We start from the raw sequence: 27,677 nt of genomic DNA, 5'->3' as shown, positions 1-27,677 counted from the left end.
AGCCAAGATATGGAAGCAACCTATGTGTCCATCAACAGATGAATGGATAAAGAAATGTGATATGTATGTACAAGGGAATATTACCTCAGTCATACAAAAATAAAATGAAATTCTGCCATTTGCAACAACATGGATGGAGCTAGAGGGTATTATGCTTAGTGAAATAGGTCAGACAAATGCTCTATGTTATCACTTTTATGTGGAATCTAAAAAATAAAACAAATGAGTATAACAAAACCAAAATAGACTCACAGATATAGACAACAAACTAGTAGTTACCAGTAAGGAGAGGGAAGGGGGGGGTGTGTAACATAGGGACAGGGGATTAAGAGATCCAAACTACTATGTATAAAATAAATAAGCAACAAGGATGTATTTTGCAGTACAGGAGAATACAGCCATTATTTTATAATAACTTTAAATGGCATATAATGTGTAAAATATTGAATCACTACTGTATAACTAAAACTAATACAATATTTTAAATCAACTATACCAGTAAAATATTATAACAAGACACATATAGTGTAACAACTCACATTTTTCCCTATGGATTCTCTACTACTAAATATTTCTAAGAACAAGAATTCCACACATACAGGGAAGTATTTGTTATTATTAACTGATAAATAAAAATGAACAAAAGCGGGAAAAAAAAGAAAGGGAAACAAAACCTTAGGGCTTGCACAGCCAACTCCTGCCATCAAGAACACCCTAGACAGGAAGGTATTGATAATGGTGCTGGTTAAGTTCTGAGAGCAGAGCAGAGCAGAGCAAAGCAAAGCATTTTTATGAGTAGACTGAAGGATTCTAGAAGTCTAAGATCTACCCTGGCCCCAGGCACAGGCTGACTCATCCCTGTTCTTCACTCTCGGAGTGAGTGCCATGCTGAGAATGGCAGGGCTATTTTACTGTCAGCTCCTTGCAGAGAGGGTTATTCTCTCCTTACCTGAAGGAAAAGCATGAAGCCTTTAGTTTCCCTACTATGGCCACCTTCCTCAGTTTCTGGGCAAAGGCTTATATGAGGCCAGATCAAATGGCCGGTATTCCAGACAATTTCAAGGCAAAACAATCTTCTACACTTTACCCACCTTCCTTGTCACAGCTCTTTGGCCCTGACTTTAATATGAATGGTGGGTGACTGCTTATGGTATCTATTTCTCTACCCATCTCTGTAATTCCCAGAAAAACTCAAGACCTGGTTTTGCTCAGGTCTTCAGTATTATATTTACTTTCAGGATGAATGCTTTTCTTTTTAGTTCACCTTTCTTTTTAATTAAACAAAAATAACAACAAAACAGAAAAACAAAAACAAACCCTCTGAATGAAGCACAGAAATGAAATCTGGCCTTTATAGCTTTTCTCTTTCTCCCACTGGATTTCCCAGCTACTAATGATAGTAGTAGTAGTAGGTAAAGGTGTAGGTAGAGGAGTAATTGCAAATCCTGTCTCTTTACTTGAAACTGGCACCTCAATTCTTTTCACCCAGGAAAATGGGCAGCTAAGTTTCCAACATGTCACTCTGAAGCTTTTTTTTGCCTACATTATAAGAACACACATAGCCACAGAGGCTGAGGGTCTGACATCATCATTCATCAGGACCCATCATTTTACTTCTGTGTTATCTCCCATGTGATCTTACCTCTCTTGCCTCTTTCAGGTTCTCACCTTTACTTTCCTGAACCTTTACTTCAGCCTAAGTGGTATCTCTCCATTTAGCCTTGATCTCCCCAGTCTGTCCATCATGCTGTCAATCAGACCATGATTAGGCCACACCAATCCTAAATGAAAAAACCTCTCATGATCCTCAGCTGCTCACAGGATGCAGTCTAAATTCCAAAGCTGGACTCCATGCCCAGCCTTTATCTCCAGGCTCATCAGCAGTTATAACCTTCCCATACTCTACTTGCTCCTGATATTCTAATCTCATCATTCACTTCATGTCTCCTTTAATATATATTGTTATGCTCCTGCTTCTTTGTTCTTGTTTTCCCTCTGTTTGGAGTTCACCTTCCCCACACCTCTACTTGGATAAATGTCTCATCCTTTAATGTTTCATTCAAAGTTCACCTACTCTCTGAAGTCATTCCCTATTCCTTTCTGCATCCTCCCAGAATAGAGCATACTTCCCCTTTGTATGTTCCCTCAACAAATAAATTGTTCATGACTCTACCATGGCATGGCAGGTGGTTAATTGTGTATCCATTTCCCCATTCATCTCCATGATCTCCAATATAAATGTAACCACTCATACTAAAATGCTGCATTTCCTAGAAACTAATAAAGCTGAGACCACTCTGCCTTTCCATGTAGTACAGATAGAAAATAAAATGTCTCCATAAGGCCCTGGACAAATTTATGAAAGGAAAAGCCACAGATGGGTATCTATGAAAAGAAATTGGGCTGGAACTAAGATTTAGGGATCAAGCCCAGTGAGAGAACCATTTTTCACTCTGGGTTTCTGTGATCTGGATAATGCTGGAGGAACGTGGGTTCCAAACAATTCAGCAATTATTCTGTGCCTAATCAACTAAGTGGTCTAAAGGTGCACAAAATCATTGCCACTGTCAGGGAAGCACATGGCATCTAAACAAAGCCCAAATCCATGCTAGCCTAGCTTTATCATTGAACTCCATTCAGCTGTGGACATGTTTCAAGGCTTCTTTTTTCCATTGGCATGAAACATTAGCTAACCTGATGTACTGATTCTCAAGGGGGAAAGAACTTTGACTTTTCTTCTTTCAACGGTATGCCTTGACCCTTTGTTGGCTTGTGTGATTCTGCTTGTGTGATTCTTTTTTATTTGAATTTGAAACATCAAGGGTATGACTGAAAAGCTAGCACTTTATATCTTGACCTTGATTTTATTTCTTAGCCTCTAAGATGATGCCATTATAATAGTTCACTTTGATGCTTAAGTACTGGAAATATTTCTTATCAAATCAGAATAGAATACTTATAACTGAAAATAATGGAAACAAACAAAGAGAATCACAAATAAGTTCATTTTTTGAGGATGATCTACAGAATTTGATTCAGGGTTTCAGTTCAGCTCCTAAAGCCAGATCTCCTCCCCATCCACAACCTCTTGGAAGCTATGCTACTAACGAGTAATTATTTTTTAAAAAAGACTTATGTAGAGAACTCTGCCTAGTACTTTATTCATAAAGGAGTGCAGTGGTGGTGGAGGTGCATTATATTAACAAAATAAGAGGACAGGAATTGTTCCTTTCCTGTGGCAATGTCACAGTCTAATTCCCAGAAGTCTTTGGAGCTACTTTAGGTGTCAAAGCAGAATAAGTCAACTTAGCCTGCTTGGATTATTATTAGCCCCACCAATTAATGAAGCTTTGGAAAATTTTTAATGATTGGTAAGTGCCCTGCTTTATCATGGGCTTAAATAAAACAACAACTGAAAAATAAATTTTGGTTTCATACTGGTCAAGACTCAACTAAAGTCCCTTGCCTGTTCCAGGTACTGGGGACCCAGAAAGCCTAAGAAGGATTTGGGGTCAGGTTGTGAGCCTCCTCAAAGGTGTAGAAAAACAATATTTTCTAGAAAAGAACTAGCAAAGGAATTCATCTTCATTTTGCTGGCTGAATGGAGACCTAATTGCCAACCTCTTCCATAAGCCTTTCTCAACTATCCTAACCCACAGCAAGCTTTTCCGTCTCTCAAAAACTTTTGTTCTGGGAATTCCCTGGCAGTCCAGTGGTTAGGACTCTGCGCTCTCACTGCGGAGGGCCCAGGTACCATTCCTGGTCAAGGAACTAATCCCGCAAGCTGCGTGGCGTGGTCAAAACCCCCAAAACTTTAGCTCTGAGTCAGTGCCACATGCTTAAATACTGTACTTAATAACTTGAAAACTTCTTGAGGGGATATCCTACACAGTCATTAACATAGTACTGAGTTGAGCGTTGAGCTCAGCCAAGTTGGATCGACTGATTACTTAACTGCTTTTTATAAATGTCAACAGATGTCATCTGTAGAGGGTTACAGGACATGTAGCAAGATGAGAAAACTATAAAGTTTGGGGCAAGCAAGTAGAATTCAAATCCCAGCTTACACATTTATATCTTGTGATATTAAGCGCACATTACTTCCCCTAAAACTTAGAAACTCAGTTTCTTCATCTTTCAGAGTTGTGCTATATTAAGTGGGATGCTGTCGTTAAATTACAGGATGCTTGGCATAGAGGAGGTACTTAACAACTGGGGGCAATGGACCTAAGTTTAAATGTGGGGAACTATATTTATGTATAAGGGGGAAAATGGGTGTTATGGGCTAATGATTTAAACACGTGGTAAAACAGCTGTCCTAAATAGCTGCCCCCAGGTCTGTTGCAGGTGTGACAGACTTGAAGGCAGGTGAATGAATTGGGGGACTTTTCAAGGTTCATTTCTACTGTGTTTCCAGGGAACACTCAGAGTTTATCAGGAGACCAGCTCTCTACAAGGCTACTAAGCAAGTAATTTCTCAGAGTTCCCATGCCCGTAAGCCAAAGATTAAACAGTCCCATCCCCATGGGACATAAAAATACAAGGTAAGAGCTACAGGAAAGCAATATCAAAGGAAATTGAATAGGCAAGATCAACAAAAGAAGAAATAAAGCACAAGGAAATCAAACACTGTAATAGGCCCATTTTGCAAAGCATAAAGCAAAACTAGTCGATGACAGAATTTTGTTTTCAGAAGCATTAAACTCACTTCCAAACAACTTAATGTAAGGAATAGCCCAGCACTGAGAACGACAAAGAAGACATCATTTGGCCAGACGGTCTTGTACTATCATTATTGTGTGTTCAGAATGTATCAGAAGCCCACCTGTCTCTGACCACTGCAAGCAAGTGTCTGAGCCTTGCTTTTCTGGATGATGTCACCAGAAGAGTGAGCAAGTTCGTGCAGGTGATCATTTCAGAGAAAGAGAAGTTTTAATCAGCAGGACTGTAGAAGTGAGGGTTGAGGGCTCATTAAAGCTCTCACCCAGCTGACCTGAAAGGCACTGCCAGCCCTCAGCGGGAGGACTGGCATCGGCTTTTCTGCCCTGCTCCCCCCGTGCTCAGCAGTCTCTTTGCAACCCTATACCTCACTTTTCATTCCAAGCAGGTCTGCCTGCCACTCAGCAGCATCATTAGCTGTAGCTGGAATTAGAACAGGCTAAGTCTTTTCAGGAAATCACGGGAGACCCATGACTCAACCACCTGGGGGAAAGACATGGGGAGGGAGAGCAGAGGGGGAGGGAGAGAAAGAACAGTGACCATCTCCGCTGCACCACATTAGCCTCACCTTGCAGGAACAGACAGTACACCTGTCTTCTTTCAGCGTCCACACCTGCCCATTGTGCTTCAGTCCTCCTTCATGGGGGCAGTCACCAGAGCAGGAGGGCCCAGAGGGACAGAGGCAGTCGAAGCCCCCTGCCAGGTTGATGCAGGCAGAATCATTCCAACAGGTATGAGTTCTTAAGGCACATTCATCAATGTCTGCAATAAAGAAAGCATGGAGCTTTAGACTCCAGTCAAGATGATCATTAGAAAATAATCATCACTTATAATAGCATTAGTGAACATTATTGAGTGTTTGCCTTGTGCCAAGTACTGTGCCAAGCTGTTCACATGAATTATCTCATCTACTCTGCAAGGCAGCTAATGCAGCTGAGGCTCATATAAGTTAAATAACATGTTCACTGTCAGATAGCTAATAAGTGGTCAGTCTGGGACTCAAACCCACAGCTGTCAGACTCTAATTACTAAATTATCCAGGAGCAACTCTGAACTGCTTTTAGGGTATTCTCAAGAACTATACCATCCAGAGGCCATAAATACTGCTAATTCGTTAACAGTATGGATACACCCATGGAGATCTGGGTCTTACAGAAAAGGTGTGAATAGATTAGTCACTGAGTAGGAATGCGTGGGCAATTAAGGCAAAACGAGTGAGCAATTAGGGCAACCCTGAGCCAATTAGGCTGCCCCCAGATCCTGGGGCCAAGGTTGAAAGAAAAGGAAATAATTCTTGGAGGATGCCTTGCCTAATCAAAAACTCACCACCCTAAGGGCTAGCAACAATTTTGCTCACACAAGAAAACATCTCAGAGCTACAGTTAGGATATGGCATGAATGCTGATGAAAGACAACATATATTTTGCTGTTTTTCATTGACGGCCAAGTATGGAAGGAAAACATAAATCCAGTAGCCCTCCCTGACATTCAGGGCTCTGGTGACCTTAACATCTCAAACACATAGCTGTCCAGCCCTGGTTTGAGTCCTTTCCCTGAAGACAGTCTATTACTGCACAAGACAGCCTATTCCATCTTTGAATAACTCTTCTAGAAATGTCTTACTTTTGAATTATAGTTTTCTCAGGGTATATGCCCAGTAGTGGGATTGCTGGGTTGTACGGTAGTTCTGTTTTTAGTTTTTTAAGGAACCTCCACACTGTTCTCCATAGTGGCTGTATCAATTTACATAATTCAAATAGAGTCATGTACCACAATGTTCACTGCAGCTCTACTTACAATAGCCAGGACATGGAAGCAACCTAAGTGTCCATCAACAGATGAATGGATAAAGAAGATGTGGCACATATATACAATGGAATATTACTCAGCCATAAAAAGAAGTGAAATTGAGTTATTTGTGGTGAGGTGGATGGACCTAGAGTCTGTCATACAGAGTGAAGTAAGTCAGAAAAAGAAAAACAAATGCCGTATGCTAACACATATATATGGAATCTAAAACAAAAAAGAAAAAAAGAAAAAAAAGGTTCTGAAGGACCTAGGGGCAGGACAGGAATAAAGACGCAGACGTAGAGAATGGACTTGAGGATATGGGGCGGGGGAAGGGTAAGCTGGGACGAAGTGAGAGAGTGGCATGGACATATATACACTACCAGATGTTAAATAGATAGCTAGTGGGAAGCAGCTGCATAGCACAGGGAGATCAGCTCAGTGCTTTGTGACCACCTAGAGGGGTGGGATAGGGAGGGTGGGAGGGAGACGCAGATGGAGGAGATATGGGGATATATGTATATGTATAGCTGATTCACTTTGTTATAAAGCAGAAACTAACACACCATTGTAAAGCAATTATACTCCAATAAAGATGTTAAAAAAAAAAAAAAGAAATGTCTTCCTTACATTGAAATAAAATATATTATCTAGTAACTTCTACTTAGGCACTAGTTCTGAGGTCACTCAAGGACAGTCTACCTGATTTTTCTTGTGACAATTTTTAAGGTATTTGAAAACATTAGCAATTTGTCTATCATGTCATTTGTCTTCTCCACTGATTAATCTACTGCCAAGTCCTTCAAATATCTTTCAGGTGACAATGTTCAACACATTTTTACAAAAAGTCTGCCATGCACCAGGGTTCTTTGCACACTGGTGCTACAGATGTTGGCAACGACTTATAAGACGTTGTCCTCATGAAGGTGATAAAGGAGGAACACAGCAGTATATATATAACTGTTGGTAGGCTACTGAATGGTAGGCTTGACTCCTATGGTAGGTGAGAATAGGAACAGTATAAATTAACTTACTCTTCATCCTAAAATTCATGTTAAATATGTATTGTAGGCATTTGTTTAAGAATTATGGAACTAAATTACAGAAAAAATAGTTTAAGTGCCATTTCCCCCTAAAGTGCTCAAAGGCATAATATCAATTTTACTGCTAATATATATATATATATATATTTATAATATACTATATACATAGTTTCAAAGTTTTCCAGAGTTCTTTTTCACAAGTCATGTCATATAATTGCAGGACAGGAATAGTTATTTTCAGTTTACAAAAGAAGAAACTAAGTTACAGAGATGGCTAAGTGGTCACACAGCTAGTATCTGTTAGAGCAAAGACTGTGTTCTGGGCCTTCTGAAAGGTGCACTGGAGTTCTTTCCACTATACTGTGCCAACTCAAGGTCTAAAGTCTTCTTTCAGCATACTAGAATATTCTGTGGTTTTATATACTTTCAACTAATTTGCCCTCTAGATATTGCAACTCATTTTCAAAGATAAAATATTACATGGATCCTCTTCAGCATTTTTAGCTGAAATTCTGAGAATGATACGATATGATTACTCAGTCAAAGTTTGCTAGAATTTAAAACTATTGTGACTTAAAAATAATGGAAACAAATGACCTATCTTCCCTTACTGACTGCATGCACTATATTGGTATAAAACTTGGCTTCACAGCCGTGGTACAAAGTAGAAGATGTTAAGGAATTCCAACAATATTTCTAAGACCTAGTTCATTATAAGATTTATTTATTTTGTCTTTGTTCTACCAATTGTAGCCTCAGTCAAGATATTTAGTTAATGAATAATTATTCCTCCTTTGAAAACTGTGGAAATGATCCCAAATTATGCTATCTAGATTCCAAGTCAACTACAATCAGACCTCAATTACTTCCTCATTATTCCTGGTCAACACATATGACCATATGGTGCTCCCGCCTAGAAGCCTCTCTCATCTTCCCGGCCTTCTTCCTCTACTTCAATTCTTCCCAACAAAAAGTAGCATCGAATGCGGGAGTCAGGAGGTCACTCATGTTCGAAACCAAACTTCCACTTAATTGAGTGCTTACTATGTACCAGTCATTTTGCACATCACACTGTATGTCCTTGGTCACATTATTAAGTCTCTCTGACCCTCAATTATCAACTGTATAAAACCATACCCACCTAATCTATTGTCTTTTGAAAATAAAACCAGATAACATAATAAGTACTCAAAAATATTTGTTTCTTGATTTAATGAATGTGAATGATTAAGACCAAGTTCAAGCCCTACCTCTTCAGTTAAGCATCTCCCAATATGATGCCAGTTTATAGTAATTATTCACCTTCTCTGAACACTCATTGCAATGACAGTTGGCGGTACCTGGCTTACTGTTTAGGTATATGCTCTCTTGGAACAATACTAAACTGGTATGTTTGCATTATTCTCACTCCTCAGTTTTTGCTGAAAGTAACAAAACATTGTCTTATACTTCTCTCATCACATTTATAATCCAGTTTGTATCTCTAGGAGATACAGATAGAGAGTAACTTGATGATAGCTAGCTAGGGGGCTCATCACATATATATAATCATAAAAATAACATTCAGATTTCTTTGAACTCAGTTCAAATTTTCATCCTTATCACCAGGACTATTGCATTAGTCTCCTATCTGGTCTCAACTGACTCCAGACACTTCTCACTCTAATTCAGTGATTTTTTGGATTGTGGGCACAATGGAAATATTTGGAGATTGTGGGCAAAATATAAATATTTGGCGAGCCTTTTAAAAGTACTGGAGCCCAGGCTCACCACCACTAGAACTGGATTTAATTGACATAAATTAGGATCCAGACATCTGGGCTCTGTTCAGCCAGAGGAGAATCATTGCTCTAAATACCCTCTACAGGGTAGTGGTGTTCTAAAAAGCAAACCTGTCCATGTCATTCTTCTGCCTGCCACTTCTCTGTGGTTCTCTGATGCTTATAATAGAAAGTTCAATCTCCTGGCATCCATATAAGCCCCGATTTAGTACTTCAGTTGTTAACCTTCTGTCTTTTCCCCTTTCTCTTCAAAAGCAATGGGTGACCCACAAACAGACCATGGTGTTTCCTCTGCCTGTGCCTTGGAACATGCCTTTTCTAATTATGGGAGTACTCCCCCCACCCATCTCTGTTTCTTAGCCCCTATGGAATGGGTGGGGTATAAATTAATTGATAAGGTAAGCATTTCCCTTCCTGTGTTATCTTCACTCCCATGCATTCTTCAAGATCAAGACCAAGCATCACCATCCCTCATTCTGCAAGACAGTCACTATTGACTTTTTGCTTTCTCTGTACCTTGCACACACACAATGCTATCCTTGCATTCATCTCTTGGGAGCTCCATGTTTAATTTATCCATGGCTCATAGATAGATGGTGAGCTCATTGAGGGCAGGGACTAAATCTTTTTCCTTTTTCTCTTCTCAGTACCAAGTACAACAGAATATACTGTGGATGTGCAATGTATTTATTTAACTTACTTAAATCCAGGAATTTTACAGACCAATACTACTATAAAGCCGTCAAAATCTGGTCTTTGGGGTGTTCAGTAAGCATAAGGCACAACCACAACCCTTCCCTTCAGGGAACACCTTTTATTGTTGACTTTTCATCAGGAAAAGCTCTTGGGTCTAGTTCAAAGTACAATAAATTCAGTGTGGTTTCAGTAGTAACCACACTGAAATAGGAAGGCCACCTTTCCTCCTCCCTACACATCCCAGTTTCCTGTCAAATGCTTAAGGGGACAAGGGCAGAGAAAGACTCATCAACAAATCACCCCAGGAATTGTCTGGAAGATTAATTTCAACAGATCCACAACCAGTGGCTACAAAAGGATCTTTAATTTATGGTCTCCTCTAAAATAACCTCTAAATTGTCAATTAATGCCCAGCTATAATATGCTATTTTAACATTTGTTTATTTTGCATTTACAAAGTTACAAACATATTGGCAGTGTTTTCCTCTCATAAATTAAGAAACCTGAGCAAAAAGATGAACACACTTAGGGTGCACAATAAAAACAGGGTTCAAAACCTGGATTTGCTTTTGCTGCTGCAGAATGAAAAGATTTCACAGTTGAATACAGGACCATATTGCCTACAGAATTCCATGTAATTGCTTTACTTATGACGCAGAAATCTAATTCTGCTTCCATGCAATTTAACAGATTTATGGAAAGCCAGATGTTAGCAATTATGGAAACTGACATTATTCATATTCTTGGTAATACAGACCTGTTTGCTCTGCACAAAGCCAGCTTAATCTATTATACATATCCCAAGGCATCCAAAGGGAAGAGGCACCCTATTTACATATTGCAACTGTTGTTCTCTGCTGAGCAAACACAAAGACATTCACCCATGATACTTACCCAAATCATCAGACAGGCCTCCAATGACAAAGAGGCAATGAAACAAAAATCAGCCAAATATTCCATACTCAAATCTATAACCATTAAAGTGTACTTGTTTTTTCTTATTGTAAGTAATGGCTCTCTGTGATTTCCTTGTGTTTCTCCTTGTAAATTCATTATTTAAATGCCCCATGCTAGGATGAGAACATTTTCAATAAAATCCCACAGGTAGGCTTAAATTGGAACTAATTTTCTTGCACTGACATTTTCACAATTTCTGAAAACTATTATTATTGTACTCAATTTTGCCTAAAAAATATCTAGTTGTGCCTAGACGATCTGCTTTGTTCTTTAATTTTAAGTTCTTAGGTTACTTGCACACGTAAAAAAAAATACAATTCAGAGATGTTTATATCAACAGCAATCAAACCAATCCCAACCTAGCCCCAAACAATTTTCCTAACCTTCAAGAAAAAAAGACTCTGCAGAACTTTTAATAGCATAACAACTGTAATGGTACCTGCCTCAGGAGCTGAAACTTCTACAAGTTGATTTCAGAGATCAAGGGAAACAATTTTTTCCAATGGTTTGGTAGCAGTTAGGTCAAAGGAATGACCTTTTCCATTACCCCATCTTCTTCCTTGAATAACTTCTGCAACACATCTAGACTTACTTTCAAACATCTAGACTTACTTTCAAACTCCAGACAGGTGATATGTCAGAAAACAAAATTTAACCTGGGGTCTGAATATCCAGCTGTGTGTGTTCTGACTTGGAAATCATTACCAGACATTAGCAGCTTGGATATGAGAACAGAGCTTGGGGGTTTATTAATGATAGACAAGATAGAGCACAGATGCCGCTCCCACAGCTAAAGCAGCACTGCTTCTCTTACAGTTGCAGAGAGAAAACTGCAGGGGAAAATATACATACTGCACATCAGCAAAATAAGTGAAAGAAGCAAGCAGAGAAAATCTGAGGTCTGAGATGGCTTGCAAAATACAAGGCTAATGAGATTTTAAGCATAGGAAGTTTCAGGCCCAGAACAAGAGAGGTGACAGCCATGCTCTATGTGTGCCAGTCACATCACACTTTGGTATCACATTCCCTTTAGAGCACAGACTATTAAGAGTGGGGCTAAAAAAAAAAAAAAAAAAAAAAAAGAGTGGGGCTGACATACTTAGGACACATCAGAAGAGGTCCACCAGCATAGTGAAGGGCTCAAACTCATCTCAACTGAATGAAACATGAGGTGTTCAGCCTGAAAGGTAAAGACTGAAAGAAGAGATCAGTGAGCTATAGTTTTGTCTATTTGAGATGCTATCATGTGTCTCTTAGGAAGAAGTTCCAACGTCCCTCCAGCGTTAACGCTTCAGTCTTTATAGTTCCAGCTTCCAGCCTTTCTTGAGTTAGGAAGAAACCTGTCCTTGTGGTGTTTCTTTATTGCTCAGTGTGTAATTGTGTTTTTCTCCAATGAGTCTTCTCCTTTTCCTTTAACTGAGCAGACTCTGAGCAAAAGAAAGGAACACTTTGTCTCAGCTCACTCTTTCCTTATCTCTTCCTTAAATCCAGGTCTTATGTCCTAGGGCCTACAACCCGCAGCTCCCTCCATTTATGCGTCTTTGTCCTCTCCTAAATATTTGCAAGCTTCCACGTGACTCTCTTTTCAAAGCCTAAATCCTAAAGGTTCTCATGATCATCAGTTTGCAAAAGCATTACCCTTCATGTAAATGTTGTTATTTTATTTCAGTCTAAGAGCTCTCTACTTGATCCTTGTGGGATATGACGTTGTCTTATTTATCCTATTACCTTTTCATTCATCCAGTCACTAATAATCAATCATCAATCACTTAACTAATTACACACATTTATTGAGCATCTACTCTGTCTTAAACATAGTGCTAAAGACTGGGGATAAAATGGGCAAAGGATACAGCCCTTTAAGTAAGGACCTTATAGTCTTCTCCCATTTTTAAAGTTATTAACATTTTCCAAGGTTCCATCTCTGGTCATTGGTTCTCTTTCTCCTCAATGGAAGCAGTATAAGATACCAACTTAAAGCTTAAGCTTTGGAATTCAGCAGCTGTGGGTACAAGTTAACATGGCCTGTTGTCCCAATTTGCCTGGGACTGAGGGGGTCCCTGAGATAGGTGACTTTCAGTGATAAAACTGGGGAAGTTCTAGGCAAATGGAGCAAATAAGCCAACTGCATTCCAGTCCTACCCCTGCAACTTATTTACCCAACATCTGGAAAATTTACCTAACATCTCTAAGCCTTAGTCCTATCATTTGAAATTGTGGATAAAAAAATATGCCCTGGGATAATCTGGTAATTTGAGTAAGCACATAATACAATGCTTATCATATAGTAATTGTTCAAAAATGATTAGCTGTTGTTATTGTTCTTCTTGTTTGTATTATTTTTTTCTCTCCTGGATTTCATCTCAGCTTATGAATTCCATTGCACTATCTCTTCAGAATATACCTGAGCTCTTATTATGCAGCCAGCCCACATCTTCACCTGTTTACTGAGGGATTTCCACTTGAATTCTGAATTCTCACACAAATTCTCATAGATTTGATCAGTACTTTGGCCACCAAATCCAGAAATGCTAACACTCCAAGTTCTCTCTGAGCCCTAATTGGTAAATCTGGTGTATTAAGTGACTGATATCGAAAGAATATAGTTTACTGACACTCTACAAACTTGCCTTGGTCACTGACTATATTTTTTTCTAGGCTGTACAAATTAAGGTGTTTTAGTGCAGATGAAGAAAACAGTTCCTTCTAGGTATGAAAACAAGAGTAGAATACAGGCAGAGTAGCCTCCTAAATTAACAAATTTGGCTTGCTTTTGCCATGAATAAGTCATGCTTCTTTAACTAGTGATTACATCTGTTTAAAATCAGTACAATTCTGAACAGTGCAGAGAATAAATAAAAAATCTATAAATATTGAAATACTATCCAAAGAGAATTTTACTGCACAGAGAAGCTACAGTATTGACGCCAACAAACCTACAGATTTATATGTTTTTACATATCTGCTTATGGGTAGGAGGGTAGGTTGTGTTATAGCTGCATCTGCATCACAGAGAGTACAACAGAGATGTTTTTACAAATTACTAAAATGCCTAACACTGGGCTACGCATTACACCTTCTATTGTTACATTCATTTTATTGCTTAATCTCTTTAACAAAATTTCACCCTCAATTGAAAAGAACAACCCTCTGGCCCTTCAGTTTTTTTTCTTTTTTTTTTTTTTTTTGCATCTTTATTGGAGTATAATTGCTTTATATTGTTGTGTTAGTTGTGGCTGTATAACAAAGTGAATCACCTGTACATATACATATATACCCGTATACCCTCCCTCTTGCATCTCCCTTCCACCCTCCCTATCCCACCCCTCTAGGTGGTCACAAAGCACCAAGCTGATCTCGCTGTGCTATTCGGCTGCTTCCCACTAGCTATCTATTTTACATTTGGTAGTGTGTATATGTCCATGCCACTCTCTCACTTCGTCTCAGCTTACCCTTCCCCCTCACCATGTCCTCAAGTTCATTCTCTACATCTGCGTCTTTATTCCTGTCCTGCCCCTAGGTTCTTGAGAACCATTTTTTTCTTTCTTTTTTTTTTTTAGATTCCATATATATGTATTAGCATACAGTATTTGTTTTTCTCTTTCTGACTTACTTCACTCTGTATGACAGACTCTAGGTCCATCCACCTCATGACAAATAACTCAATTTCGTTTCTTTTTATGGCTGAGTAATATTCCATTGTATATAGGTGCCACATCTTCTTTATCCATTCATCTGTCGACAGACACTTAGGTTGCTTCCATGTCCTGGCTATTGTAAATAGTGCTGCAACGAACACTGTGGTACGTGACTCCTTGGATTATGGTTTTCTCAGGGTATATGCCCCAGTGGGGATTGCTGGGTCATATGGTAGTTCTATTTTTAGTTTTCTAAGGAACCTCCATACTGTTCTCCATAGTGGCTGTATCACTTTACATTCCCAGCAACAGGGCAAGAGGGTCCCCTTTTCTCCACACCCTCTCCAGCATTTCCTGTTTGTAGATCTCTTGATGATGGCCATTCTGACCAGTGTGAGGTGATACCTCATTGTAGTTTTGATTTGCATTTCTCTAATGATTAGTGATGTGGAGGATCCTTTCATGTGTTTGTTGACAATCTGTATATCTTCTATGGAGAAATGTCTATTTAGGTCTTCTGCCCATTTTTTAATTGGGTTGTTTGTTTTTTTGATATTGAGCTGCATGAGCTGCTTGTATATTTTGGAGATTAATCCTTTGTCAGTTGCTTTGTTTGCAAATATTTTCTCCCATTCTGAGGGTTGTCATTTCGTCTTCTTTATGGTTTCCTTTGCTGTGCAAGAGCTTTTAAGTTTCATTAGATCCCATTTGTTTATTTTTGTTTTTATTTCCATTTCTCTAGGAGCTGGGTCAAAAAGGATCTTGCTGTGATTTATGTCATAGAGTATTCTGCCTATGTTTTCCTCTAAGAGTTTGATAGTGTTTGGCCTTACATTTAGGTCTTTAATCCATTTTGAATTTATTTTTGTGTATGGTGTTAGGGAGTATTCTAATTTCATTCTTTTCATATAGCTGTCCAGTTTTCCCAGCACCACTTATTGAAGAGGCTGTCTTTTCTCCATTGTATATTCTTGCCTCCTTTATCAAAGATAAGGTGACCATATGTGCATGGGTTTATCTCTGGGCTTTCTATCCTGTTTCATTGATCTATATTTCTGTTTTTGTGCCAGTACCATATTGTCTTGATTACTGTAGCTTTGTAGTATAGTCTGAAGTCCGGGAGCCTGATTCCCCCAGCTCCATTTTTCTTTCTCAAGATTGCTTTGGCTATTCGGGGTCTTCTGTGTTTCCATACAAGTGGTGAAATGCTTTGTTCTAGTTCTGTGAAAAATGCCAGTGGTAGTTTGATAGGGATTGCATTGAATCTGTAGATTGCTTTGGGTAGTATAGTCATTTTTCACAATGTTGATTCTTCCAATCCAAGAACATGGTATATCTCTCCATCTGTCTGTATCATCTTTAATTTCTTTCATCAGTGTCTTATAGTCTTCTGCATACAGGTCCTTTGTCTTCTTAGGTAGGTTTATTCCTAGGTATTTTATTCTTTTTGTTGCAGTGGTAAATGGGAGTGTTTCCTTAATTTCTCTTTCAGATTTTTCATCATTAGTGTATAGGAATGCAAGAGATTTCTGTGCATTAATTTTGTATCCTGCTACTTTACAAATTCATTGATTAGCTCTAGTAGTTTTCTGGTGGCATCTTTAGGATTCTCTATGTATAGTATCATGTCATCTGCAAACAGTGACAGTTTTATTTCTTCTTTTCCAATTTGGATTTCTTTTATTTCTTTTTCTTCTCTGAATGCCGTGGCTAGGACTTCCAAAACTATGTTGAATAATAGTGGTGAGAGTGGACATCCCTGTATTGTTGCTCGTCTTACAGGAAATGCTTTCAGTTCTTCACCATTGAGAATGATGTTTGCTGTGGGTTTGTCATATATGGCCTTTATTATGTTGAGGTAGGTACCCTCTATGCCCACTTTCTGGAAAATTTTTATCACAAATCGGTGTTGAATTTTGTCAAAAGCTTTTTCTGCATATGTTGAGATGATCATATGGTTTTTATCCTTCAATTTGTTAATATGGTGTATCACACTGATTGATTTGCACATATTGAAGAATCCTTGCATTCCTGGGATAAATCCCACTTGATCATTGTGTATGATCCTTTTAATGTGCTGCTGGATTCTGTTTGCTAGTATTTGTTGAGGATTTTTGCATCTCTGTTCATCAGTGTTATTGGTCTGTAGTTTTCTTTTTTTGTAACATCTTTGTCTGGTTTTGGTAACAGGGTGATGGTGGCCTTGTAGAATGAGTTTGGGAGTGTTCCTCCCTCTGCTATATTTTGGAAGAGTTTGAGAAGGATAGGTGTTAGCTCTTCTCTAAATGTTTGATAGAATTTGCCTGTGAAGCCATCTGGTCCTGGGCTTTTGTTTGTTGGAAGATTTTTAATCACAGTTTCAATTTCAGTGCTTGTGATTGATCTGTTTATATATTCTATTTCATCCTAATTCAGTCTCAGAAGGTTGTGCTTTTCTAAGAAATTGTCCATTTCTTCCAGGTTGTCCATTTTATTGGCATATAGTTGCTTGTAGTAACCTGTCATGATCCTTTGTATTTCTGCAGTGTCAGTTGTTACTTCTCCTTTTTCATTTCTAATTCTGTTGATTTGAGTCTTCTCCATTTTTTTTTCTGGATGTCTCTGGCTAATGGTTTATCAACTTTGTTTATCTTCTCAAAGAACAAGCTTTTAGTTTTATTGATCTTTGCTATCATTTCCTTCATTTCTTTTTCATTTATTTCTGATCTGATCTTTATGATTTTCCTTCTGCTAACTTTGGGGTTTTTTTGTTCTTCTTTCTCTAATTGCTTTAAGTGTAAGTTTAGGTTGTTTATTTGAGATTTTTCTTGTTTCTTGAGCTAGGATTGTATTGCTATAAACTTCCCTCTTAGAACTGCTTTTGCTGCATCCCATACATTTTGGGTTGTTGTGTTTTCATTGTCCTTTGTTTCTAGGTATTTTTTGATTTCCTCAGTGATCTCTTGGTTATTAAGTAGTGTATTGTTTAGCCTCCATGTGTTTGTATTTTTTACAGTTTTTTTCCCTGTAATTGATATCTAGTCTCATAGCATTGTGGTTGGAAAAGATACTTGATGCGATTTCAATTTTCTTAAATTTACCAAGGCTTGATTTGTGACCCAAGATATGATCTGTCCCAGAGAATGTTCCATGAGTATTGAGAAGAAAGTGAATTCTGTTGTTTTTGGATCGAATGTCCTATAAATATTAATTAAGTCCATCTTGTTTAATGTGTCATTTAAAGCTTGTGTTTCCCTATTTATTTTCATTTTGGTTGATCTGTCCATTGGTGAAAGTGGGGTGTTAAAGTCCCGTACTATGATTGTGTTACTGTCGACTTCCCCTTTTATGGCTGTTGGCATTTGCCTTATGTATTGAGGTGCTCCTATGTTGGGCACATAAATATATACAATTGTTCTATCTTCTTCTTGTATTGATCCCTTGATCATTATGTAGTGTCCTTCTTTGTCTCTTATAATGGTCTTTATTTTAAAGTCTATTTTTTCTGATATGAGAATTGCTACTCCAGCTTTCTTTTGATTTCCTTTAGCATGGAATATCTTTTTCCATCCCCTCACTTTCAGTCTGTTTCCCTAGGTCTGAAGTGGGTCTCTTGTAGACAGCATATATATGGGTCTTGTTTTTGTATCCATTCAGCCAGTCCGTGTCTTTTGGTTGGAGCACTTGATCCATTTACACTTAAGGTAATTATCAATATGTATGTTCCTATTCCCATTTTCTTAATTGTTTTGGGTTTGTTATTGTAGGTCTTTTCCTTCTCTTGTGTTTCCTGCCTAGAGAAGTTCCTTTAGCATTTGTTGTAAAGCTGGTATGGTGGTGCTGAATTCTCTTAGCTTTTGCTTGTCTGTAAAGGTTTTAATTTCTCTGTCAAATCTGAATGAGATCCTTGCTGGGTAGAGTAATCTTGGTTGTAGGTTTTTCCCTTGCATCACTTTAAATATGTCCTGGCACTGCCTTGAGGCTTGCAGAGTTTCTGCTGAACGATCAGCTGTTAACCTTATGGGGATTCCCTTGTATGTTATCTGTTGCTTTTCCCTTGCTGCTTTTAATATTTTTTCTTTGTATTTAATTTTTGATAGTTTGATTAATATGTGTCTTGGCGTGTTTCTCCTTGGATGTATCCTGTATGGGACTCTCTGTGCTTCCTGGACTTGAGTGACTATTTCCTTTCCCATATTAGGGAAGTTTTCAACTATAATCTCTTCAAATATTTTCTCAGTCCCTTTCTTTTTCTCTTCTTCTTTTGGGACTCCTATAATTCAAATGCTGGTATGTTTACTGTTGTTCCAGAGGTCTCTGAGCCTGTCCTCAATACTTTTCATTTATTTTTCTTCATTCTGCTCTGTGGTATTTATTTCTAGTATTTTATCTTCCAGGTCACTTATTCTTTCTTCTGCCTCAGTTATTCTGCTATGGATTCCTTCTAGAGTGTTTTTAATTTCATTTATTGTGTTGTTCATCGTTGTTTGTTTGCTCTTTAGTTCTTCTAGGTCCTTGTTAAACGTTTCTTGTATTTTCTCCATTTTATTTCCAAGATTTTGGATCATCTTTACTATCATTACTCTGAATTCTTTTTCAGGTAGACTGTCTATTTCCTCTTCATTTATTTGGTCTCATGGGTTTTTACCTTGCTCCTTCATCTGCTGCATATTTCTCTGTCTTCTCATTTTGCTTAACTTACTGTGTTTGGGGTCTCCTTTTTGCAGGCTGTAGGTTTGTAATTCCCGTTGTTTTTGGTGTCTGCCCTCAGTGGGTAAGTAAGTTTGGTTCACTGGGTTGTGTAGGCTTCCTGGTGGAGGGGACTGGTGTCTGTGTTCTGATGGATGAGGCTGGATCTTGTCTTTCTGGTCAGCAGGACTGTGTTTGGTGGTGTGTTTTGGGGTGTCTGTGAACTTAGTATGATTTTAGGCAGCCTCTCTGCTAATGGGTGGGGTTGTGTTCCTGTCTTGCTAGTTGTTTGGCATGGGGTGTCCAGCACTGGAGCTTGCTGGTTGTTGAGTCAAGCTGGGTCTTAGCACTGAGACAGAGATCTCTGGGAGAGCTCTCCCTGATTGATATTATGTGGGGCCGGGAGGTCTCTGGTGTTCCAATGTCCTGAACTCGGCTCTCCCTCCTCAGAGGCTCAGGACTGACACCCAGCCAGAGCACCAAGACCCTGTCAGTCAGCCACACAGCTGGCGTGCTTTCAGAGTTGGAAAAGCTGGCCTGCAGTAGCTCCCCTTCTGTGTTGCACATTAGAATCACCTGATTTTTCCTTGTTTTGCCCCAAAGGCAGTGTTCCACAGAGAAAACAGTAACCTTGAAAATAGTCACAGCTCTGCGATGGCTTTTTTTTTTTTTCCTTTGTGCTTAGTTGGGTTTCACCTGCTCACAGTGGGCCATGTGCAGAGGCCTCGCACCTGGCTCTTCTGACCGGAGTTCCTAGTGTGGAATCTGCCCTTCGGTTTTATGTTACCTATATGTCCTTTATGTTACCTTGTATGCTTAGCTGGGAATGTACTTTTCTATCTTCGTTATTCATTCAGAAATAATATTGTGGTCTTATTTATCTTTGTGTTTCCCACAGCACCTTTTACAGTGCCTTTCGTCTACTTAGACGTGCATAAACAGGTGTTAAATTTGAATCTGATGGATTAACCCTTGTCCTTTGGGGTCTCAGTTTTCTCTTTAATAAAATATAGGGGTTATATAAAATACTTTCTATGATCTTGTCCATTTTCATCTTTATATGATTACTTTTCACCTTTGCAGGACTGAGCTTGTAATTCCAGTGTTACAATATGACTGGTGACAAATGGAGAACAGTATGGAAGTGAATGGAAGAACACAGTTTCAGGATAACAAAGAGATTTCTTAGAATTAAACCATTTTCTTGGACATTTACTGTTTATTGAAATATCCCTAGTCTCTCTTAATGAGTATTTGCAAGCAGGTGCTGACTGACAAGAGAAAGTAATGAAGGAAACGGCATGGGTTTCCTGTTTCATTGAAGCCTGGCAGTGTTACCCTTAGTGACAAATATGGATGGGGAATCCAGCCCAGTGAAAACCAAAACTAATTCTCTATTTTAACAAATCATTCCTTCAAGCAAGTTGACAGATGAGAAATAATTTCTTCTCTCTTCTATGCCAAGGAAAGGCTGTAGGCACAGAGAGAGAGGTTACAAAGTAATTTCATTTACTACTAGAAGCATCCTGCAACTTACATAGAACTCAAAGGGCAAAAAAACACCATTGTCAGTGGTACAATTCAAAGGTCTCAATCTAAATAACACGAGATTCAGGTTACAGACCCTATGAATTCAAAGACTATCCATGTCTCTTACTTATTGTCTCTTTTTACCACTCTTTTTATTATGGTCCCTGATTTCTAGGAAGGGGTCAAAGCTTTTCCAAAAGCTTTGTCCCAGCAGAAGGCAAGTTAGTTAGGACATTGATCTAGGACAAAGATCTGGGTCACCATGCCAAGAAGGGCAGTATCTACAGAGAAGACTAACATGCTATAAATAAATCTTAATGTGATCTCACGGTGTCTTTTCTTGGATGATTCCTTCTCTTTCATCTTCTTTCTCTCTTCATAATTTTTCTCTTAATCAACTGATTTGGTAAAAATAGACTTGGGGCTGCCTCCTGTTTTGAAGGCATAGTCTCTGGAAAGATCTAGAAGGCTTTTGGGAGACTCAAAGGAAAAATGAGGCAAAGAGTAGGCAACTTGAACCCACTCTGCCCTAGAATTTTGGGAGGCAAGTTCTGTTTATTTTGAATTTGTCGTTCTGTGTTTTTTACCTTATGAGAGATAAAACCATAAGAGCCCAAACTAAGTTGGTTTCTAGTGAAAAGCAAAGGCGCCCATAGATAAAGATTCTCTCCCTGAGCAAACTCTAATCAGGCTCCTCTGAGCCCTTTTCTTGACTAGGCCTCAACCTGGGCCTATAAACCCTGCAGACTCTTAGCACAAATAATTTTGTCCACCCCACATTAGAAAAATTAACAAACACTAGCATAGTTTCTAACAAACAGCCCAAGGCAGCATCAATAAAGTAACGGCTCCAGTCCCATTAAGTTCCTGCATGGGAAAGCTCAAGGTTGCAAAAGAATTTTCTGCTGTTCCAGCTAACACCTGAATGAAGATAGATAGGCCCCCATCACCCCTCCCAGTCTCTGTAGGAGAGTAGAAACCTAACTTCAATAACAGCTGGTTAACAAACCCAGATGGGATTCATATGGACCAACACCTTTTCCTGCTTTTTGTAAATTTCCACTTCCTTATTTCTACTCAAGCCTCCACTTTCCTCCTTCCGACTCCCTCATTTTCCTTTTAGAATGCCCAGTCACCTCTGCACAAATCTAAGTTGAATTCAATTCACACTGGACCCTCTTCTCTATTGCAGTAGCTTATTGCTGATTAAAATCTGTCCTTACCACTTTAACTAGAGTCTGATTTTATTTGTCTTTGACATGACTCAGGCTGCTGGAGTATAAACAAAAGGAATTCTTGCAGTTCATTTGTGGTCCAGCTTAGCTCCTCAGAGTAAGCAGCAGTTAGGGGTCAGTGTCCTCATTAATAATAGAAATGATTGCTTTGAGAGTCCTTTTATTAATTCATTTATTCAACAAATATTTACTGAGCACATATGATATGCTACACACTGTTCTAGGCATTGGGAATACTATTGCAAACAAAACAGACAAAATTCCTGCTCCAGGGAAGGTAAAATTTTAATGGAGCAGGCAAACAGTGGATAATTCTTTACATGTATCTTTTTTAGGAATCTGCGGATGCTTTGGTATCCCAGCCATGACTCATTTTATTGAGTCATGTTAACATGTCTTTATGAAACAGATTTCTATCTTTTTATTATGTATAATAGCAATAACTTATTATACTCTTATACACTGTACTCCTTAGGGTTTTCAAAATCCTTTCAAATCATGATCTACTTTGTCCTTTCAAAAAAACTTCTTAGAATGTTAGCATTACCATGTTCTCCCATTAAAAGAACCAAGCAGAGGGTCAAATGATCATTGCTTCTCAAACATTTCTACCGAGTTTATCTCTATGGTAGGAAAGAGTGAACGCTCACTTTTCTGAATCCTGGACATACATAAAGGGGAAACCATGGGTCTGAAATGTATTTGAGGTTTCATATTTTCTATTTTAAAAACTATTTCTCCTGCTAGTTTTTCAATCCAGCCATTTAGTCAGGATTATGATAGAAAGATCATTTTCCCCTCAAACCATTGAGCAAAGTAAGACTCCTCATCTAGCTTTGGGTACCCTTTCAGCAATACCTGTACCCCAGTATAAGAAATTCGGAAACATGCTCAGGGCTTACAGCTAGTAAGTTTCTGAGTTAGGACACAAATAGAGGCATCTTTACTTCAGGTCAGGCTTGTCCCACATCATCACATGATGGCAGGCTCCCAAGTCTGTAGAAAACAAACTTTCTGCAAATACCAAATGGTAAATCTCCAACACAGAAGCCAAGACATAGACCCTCCAAATATGAACTGATGCTCACTATATGTAAAAGGTAATACTAAAACAATGACAGCAAGGTCCCTCTTTAAAAAAAAATGACAATTAACTGAAGCATATAGAATGCTCACCATCCACCCCATAGTGTAGCTTACTCAGCCCTCTCCATTTCTACTGCTTGGACTATTACAGTGGCACCTTCCTGTTTTCCCTGCCTTGGCCTCTTCAAAGAGAAACTAGATTAATAGAGCACACCATTCTCTCACTATCTCAAGGGTTTTTTTAGCAGGAAAATGACCCAGTTTGAGTTGCTACAAGGTAATATTTCTAGGAATTGGCAGAAAATTGAATTTGAATCAATATTTTACTTATATATATCCCTAAACTAACTGCTTTAATAAGTCATATCAATTTCTCAGCTGAGAAATTTTTACTCACTGTGTGGCAGAGTACAGACCTCTCTGTTCTTCATTTTCTCTTTCTGTAAAATGAGGAATCATACCGAAACTGAAGGGTTGTTGTGAGAACTATAGGACAAAATGTTAGCACACAGGAGTTGCTTGATAATAATCGTGATCAAAAGCCATCTAATTCTGATGGTCTCACTTTTTTCAGAAGAAAGACATTCCAAGCAAAAGGAACAGGAGAAGCAAAACTGCACAGATGTAGAAAATCACAGTGATACATGTCTGATAGAGGGTTTGAAACTTTGTGGGAAACACTATTCTATTTACATAGCTATCTTTTATATTAAAAACAGCTACTTAAAAAGTATCAGGGTTGTCGCAACAAAATAGATGTTTCAACAACCTTTAGAGACGCTAATATTTATGAAATAATTCAAAACTTTCAACTCCTTAGCTTAGAACACAAGACCCTTCATAATCTGGTCTCTACCTTTTATTTCCAGGGCTCCTTTCTTGCCATTCCTCACCCATAACATGACCATATATATCATGTACTTCATCCACAATGGAAATCTCACCATCCGTTGAGCATAATTAGATCTCTTCCATGATTCTGTCTCCAATCAGACTATTATTCGTGCCTGGAATACTTACCTTAATATCTACTTTGCCTGGAAAACTTCCTTCTCATCCTATAGACCCAGTGAAAAATACCATATTTTCTGTGAAAAATTCCCATATACATTGCCATCCCCACATGCCCCAACCCTAAGAGGAGTTAGTCAATTTTTCATCAGTCTATTGAACTATCTATCTATCTATTATCTATGATAAACAGTTTTTATTGTATGGAAATGTGATAGAGACTTAGGGTTTACTACTTCTTCTGAACACACAGAGAGTTATACTTCCCTGAACTCGTGCATTCAGACTGGGCTGTACAGCTATTTCTAGGCAGTGGCTTGTAAGCAAACACAATGCGTGTGGCTTTCAGGTCAAATAATTTCAGCAAGAGAACCTCAAGTGCTGGATCCTGATGTTTCAGCAGTGGTTTTTACCTTGCTGCAGTTAGTGTTATTCTGAGATCCGAGTGAAAAATATGGTTCTGCTTCCTCCAAAAGATGCATGTACACACATATACACATACTTGCATACAGATTCAGGGCATTCATGGACCCCTCTGAAGCCTTTCAATGAAACAAAAAACCAAACTGGTTTTCAAACATGAGTGGGCATCAGAATCAACTAATGGGGGAGCATTATAAAACAGATCACCGGTCCACTCCCAGATTTGCTGTTTCAGTAGGTCTGGAGGCGGGTAGAGAATTTTCATTTCTAACAGCTTCCTAGGTGATGCTGGTCCTGCTGGTCTGAGGATCACACTTCTAGAACCTCTGCCCTAAGCTACATGAAACTGAGTTCACAGGAAGTAACGTTAGGAAACTATTTTGAGGAATACCCTCCCCGCCCGTCATTCTAGTGTCACTCATGTGGAACTAACTCCTCAGGAAGAAAGGAAAAGAAAGTCATTTAAAACTCATGAAGAAGATTTTGCATGGTGTTAGCTTCAAGATCCTGTGTAGGAGAAAATCAAAGTGCTTCTGTTGTTGCCTGATCTTTGTAAAAATGCCAAGTTCATATTGAAAGAGAGGACCTTAAAGAAAACCATAATTGCATTGAAAAGTACTTATTTTAGGGAAAAATATCACTTTTTCTTTGTATATCATACAACTGTTACTCCTTCTGTATGAGCCACCGCACGACCCCCTCCCTCTCTCCAATACAACCTTCCTCACAGCTGCCATCCGACTTGCTTCCTTTTCTCAGAACTCCCACTGGGCTGATTCATGCAACATAGAATTGTCATGGAGCACCCCAGAGACCTGCATCACCCCTCTTTACATCCTCAGAGCCTAAAGAGGCAACTGGCTTCTAATAACTCCTTCTGAGTTATTGTGGCCTGAGACATCAAATTACCAAGTCTTCATTTACCACAGTGGAAAGGAAAGCAATCTTCTCGGTATCATTTAAAAAATTACAGGTTAGGCTGGTAATACATGAAGGAGATAAAATACTTATTCAAAGGAGAAATATGTTTGTCAAAAACATAAGGACTGGGACCATTCAGCTTAGGGACATAACAGCTATGCCCCAATAAGCCTTTAGAAGATCACTCAGTACAGGACAGTAGAGTTGAGTGATTTACATTTTTAATGATCACAGGAAAAAAAGAATGCAAGAGACAAAAAGTCACATATTCAAGTGATTTTCTTACAGCAAAATTAAATAATAATATAAAAAATTGCTGGTACTTAAAGGACAAGTATTATGCCCAAAAACATTTTGTTGCAGAACTGAAAAGAAAAAAAAAAAAAAACCAAAACCCTCTTTTGAACAGCACATTATTCAATGATACTGAACAAATAAGGTTTTCCAAAAATTGTTAGAGTAGGCTATATTCATTTTTTCAGTTGAGTTTTCAGTTAGCATATTCTGTGAAGTGCCAAATCCATAGGATGCCTAGGAGGAAAAAAAGGGTTTAAAGCCAAATAAATTCTGGACACTCTCAATGTAAAGGCTCTGAAAAGTCCTGCAGTTGATAAACCACCTTAACTCTATTTAATTTAGAATTTCCCAGATATATTTGCTAGTAAAGCCTTTGCTGCAAAATATCCCAGCATTAGTGCCCTAAGATCCAGACTTTGATAAATGCTCTGTTGGAGGCATCACCCCAGTCTGGTCTTAACCACTGATGTCAACTGCAGGGAAAAGGAAAAGCTTCAATTAGTCACAATCACTTTGTTCTTGCCCTCTTTTACCAGGCAGAAACCGGGCTCCAGTCAAAAATATAGGGCTACGAAGCAGAGCTGTGCTTTTTAGTTCCATGTAGCTGGGGACAGGAACTGTCCGCACCTCAGCAGCTGAGCAGATGCGAGCCAGCTCCAGCTCTTCAGGTATGCCTGTCTTTCTGACTCATAAGCTCTGGATCTTCATGACTGTGACCTGATACCATGTAGCAATATTAGAAGTTCCCACAGCCTTGAGGCGACCTCTCAGAAGGGGAACACACTGACGACTGACATATTCAGGTGACCTCTTAGATGGCCATCATCCTAGATCTCTCTCTTTTGTTCAGATATGTGATGACCCCCCAGAATACATTGGTATGGAGTAGAACCTTAGTTCCTTCTGTACACACACATAAGATAAACTAAATTTAAAAATTATGGACTTTATACCAGGCATGTATCTATAAGCACACAGTGAAGTAGAAAATGAGGCAATTATCTGAACAATGATCACTACTCACACCTTAATTTAATCCTTTTGTAAATTATCTACAATTAATATACAGTTGACAGAGGCCATTGGGGGAGTAGAAAGAACATGGGCTCTTTCACACATGGCTGCGCTGCTTGATGTGTTTCTCCTCATTTGCTACCTACAAGGGGTTTTTGAAAGTGAAATGACACACAGTTGGCATTCAATAAATAAAAATATGGCTTTTACAGTACCATTTTTTGCAGCAAGATTTTAGTGGGCAATAAAGAAAGCAATATTCCTGTTGCTTAATATTTCAAAAATATTAAACATGTACACAGTTCCCAGAAAGGACGTTGAATAACCCTTTCTGGAAGAAGAAATCTACCAGTTAATAGCTGGATGACCACGGGCAATTTATGGAACATCTATGTGCCTCAGTTTCTATGTCCATAAAGTAGAGATGATCAAAATTCCCACCCGATGAAGTTGTCTTGAGGATAAAATGATTTAGAAAATGTGAAGTTTTTAGAAGAGTGACTAGAACATGAAGTAACCAATCTTCCCTATTATTAATATTTATTTTTTATTTTTATATCTATAAACCACATAAACCCTTCCACCCTTCAAGTCTCATCACCGCCATGCAATCTGGCATGACTGTTCTCCGATCCTGTCTGCGCACTCCTCCCTAATCACCTACATACAGTGTTGACCCTACAATTTTACAGTTAATTATAAGATTATAACCTGTATCAGAATGCTATTGGTTGTTTCACGTATGTTGATTTTTGTCTCCAACTTGGTGTTTTAAAGTCCCTAGGGCTGAATTCTCTGGATCCTTTGTATCACCTAACTTGGTGCTAAGACCACAGCAGGCTTATTTTTGTGGATATAATAAGTATAACA

General features: G+C 38.6%; 1 protein-coding gene across 3 annotated transcripts in view; it reads right to left on the bottom strand.

The window, feature by feature from the left end:
- Positions 1–27,677, bottom strand: part of NELL1 (neural EGFL like 1) — an 895,061-nt gene that overhangs the window by 41,698 nt on the left and 825,686 nt on the right. For all 3 annotated transcript variants that reach the window (XM_059929597.1, XM_059929598.1, XM_059929599.1), the window contains one exon: positions 5,288–5,481. In XM_059929597.1, coding sequence (XP_059785580.1) covers positions 5,288–5,481 — 194 coding nt within the window. The remainder of the gene's footprint in view (positions 1–5,287; positions 5,482–27,677) is intronic.

The sequence above is a fragment of the Balaenoptera ricei genome, chromosome 8 (genome assembly GCF_028023285.1).
Source record: "Balaenoptera ricei isolate mBalRic1 chromosome 8, mBalRic1.hap2, whole genome shotgun sequence".
Taxonomy (NCBI): Eukaryota; Metazoa; Chordata; class Mammalia; order Artiodactyla; family Balaenopteridae; genus Balaenoptera; species Balaenoptera ricei.
Note: the sequence above shows the minus strand (reverse complement) of the source record. Positions and strands in the feature narration are given on the sequence as shown.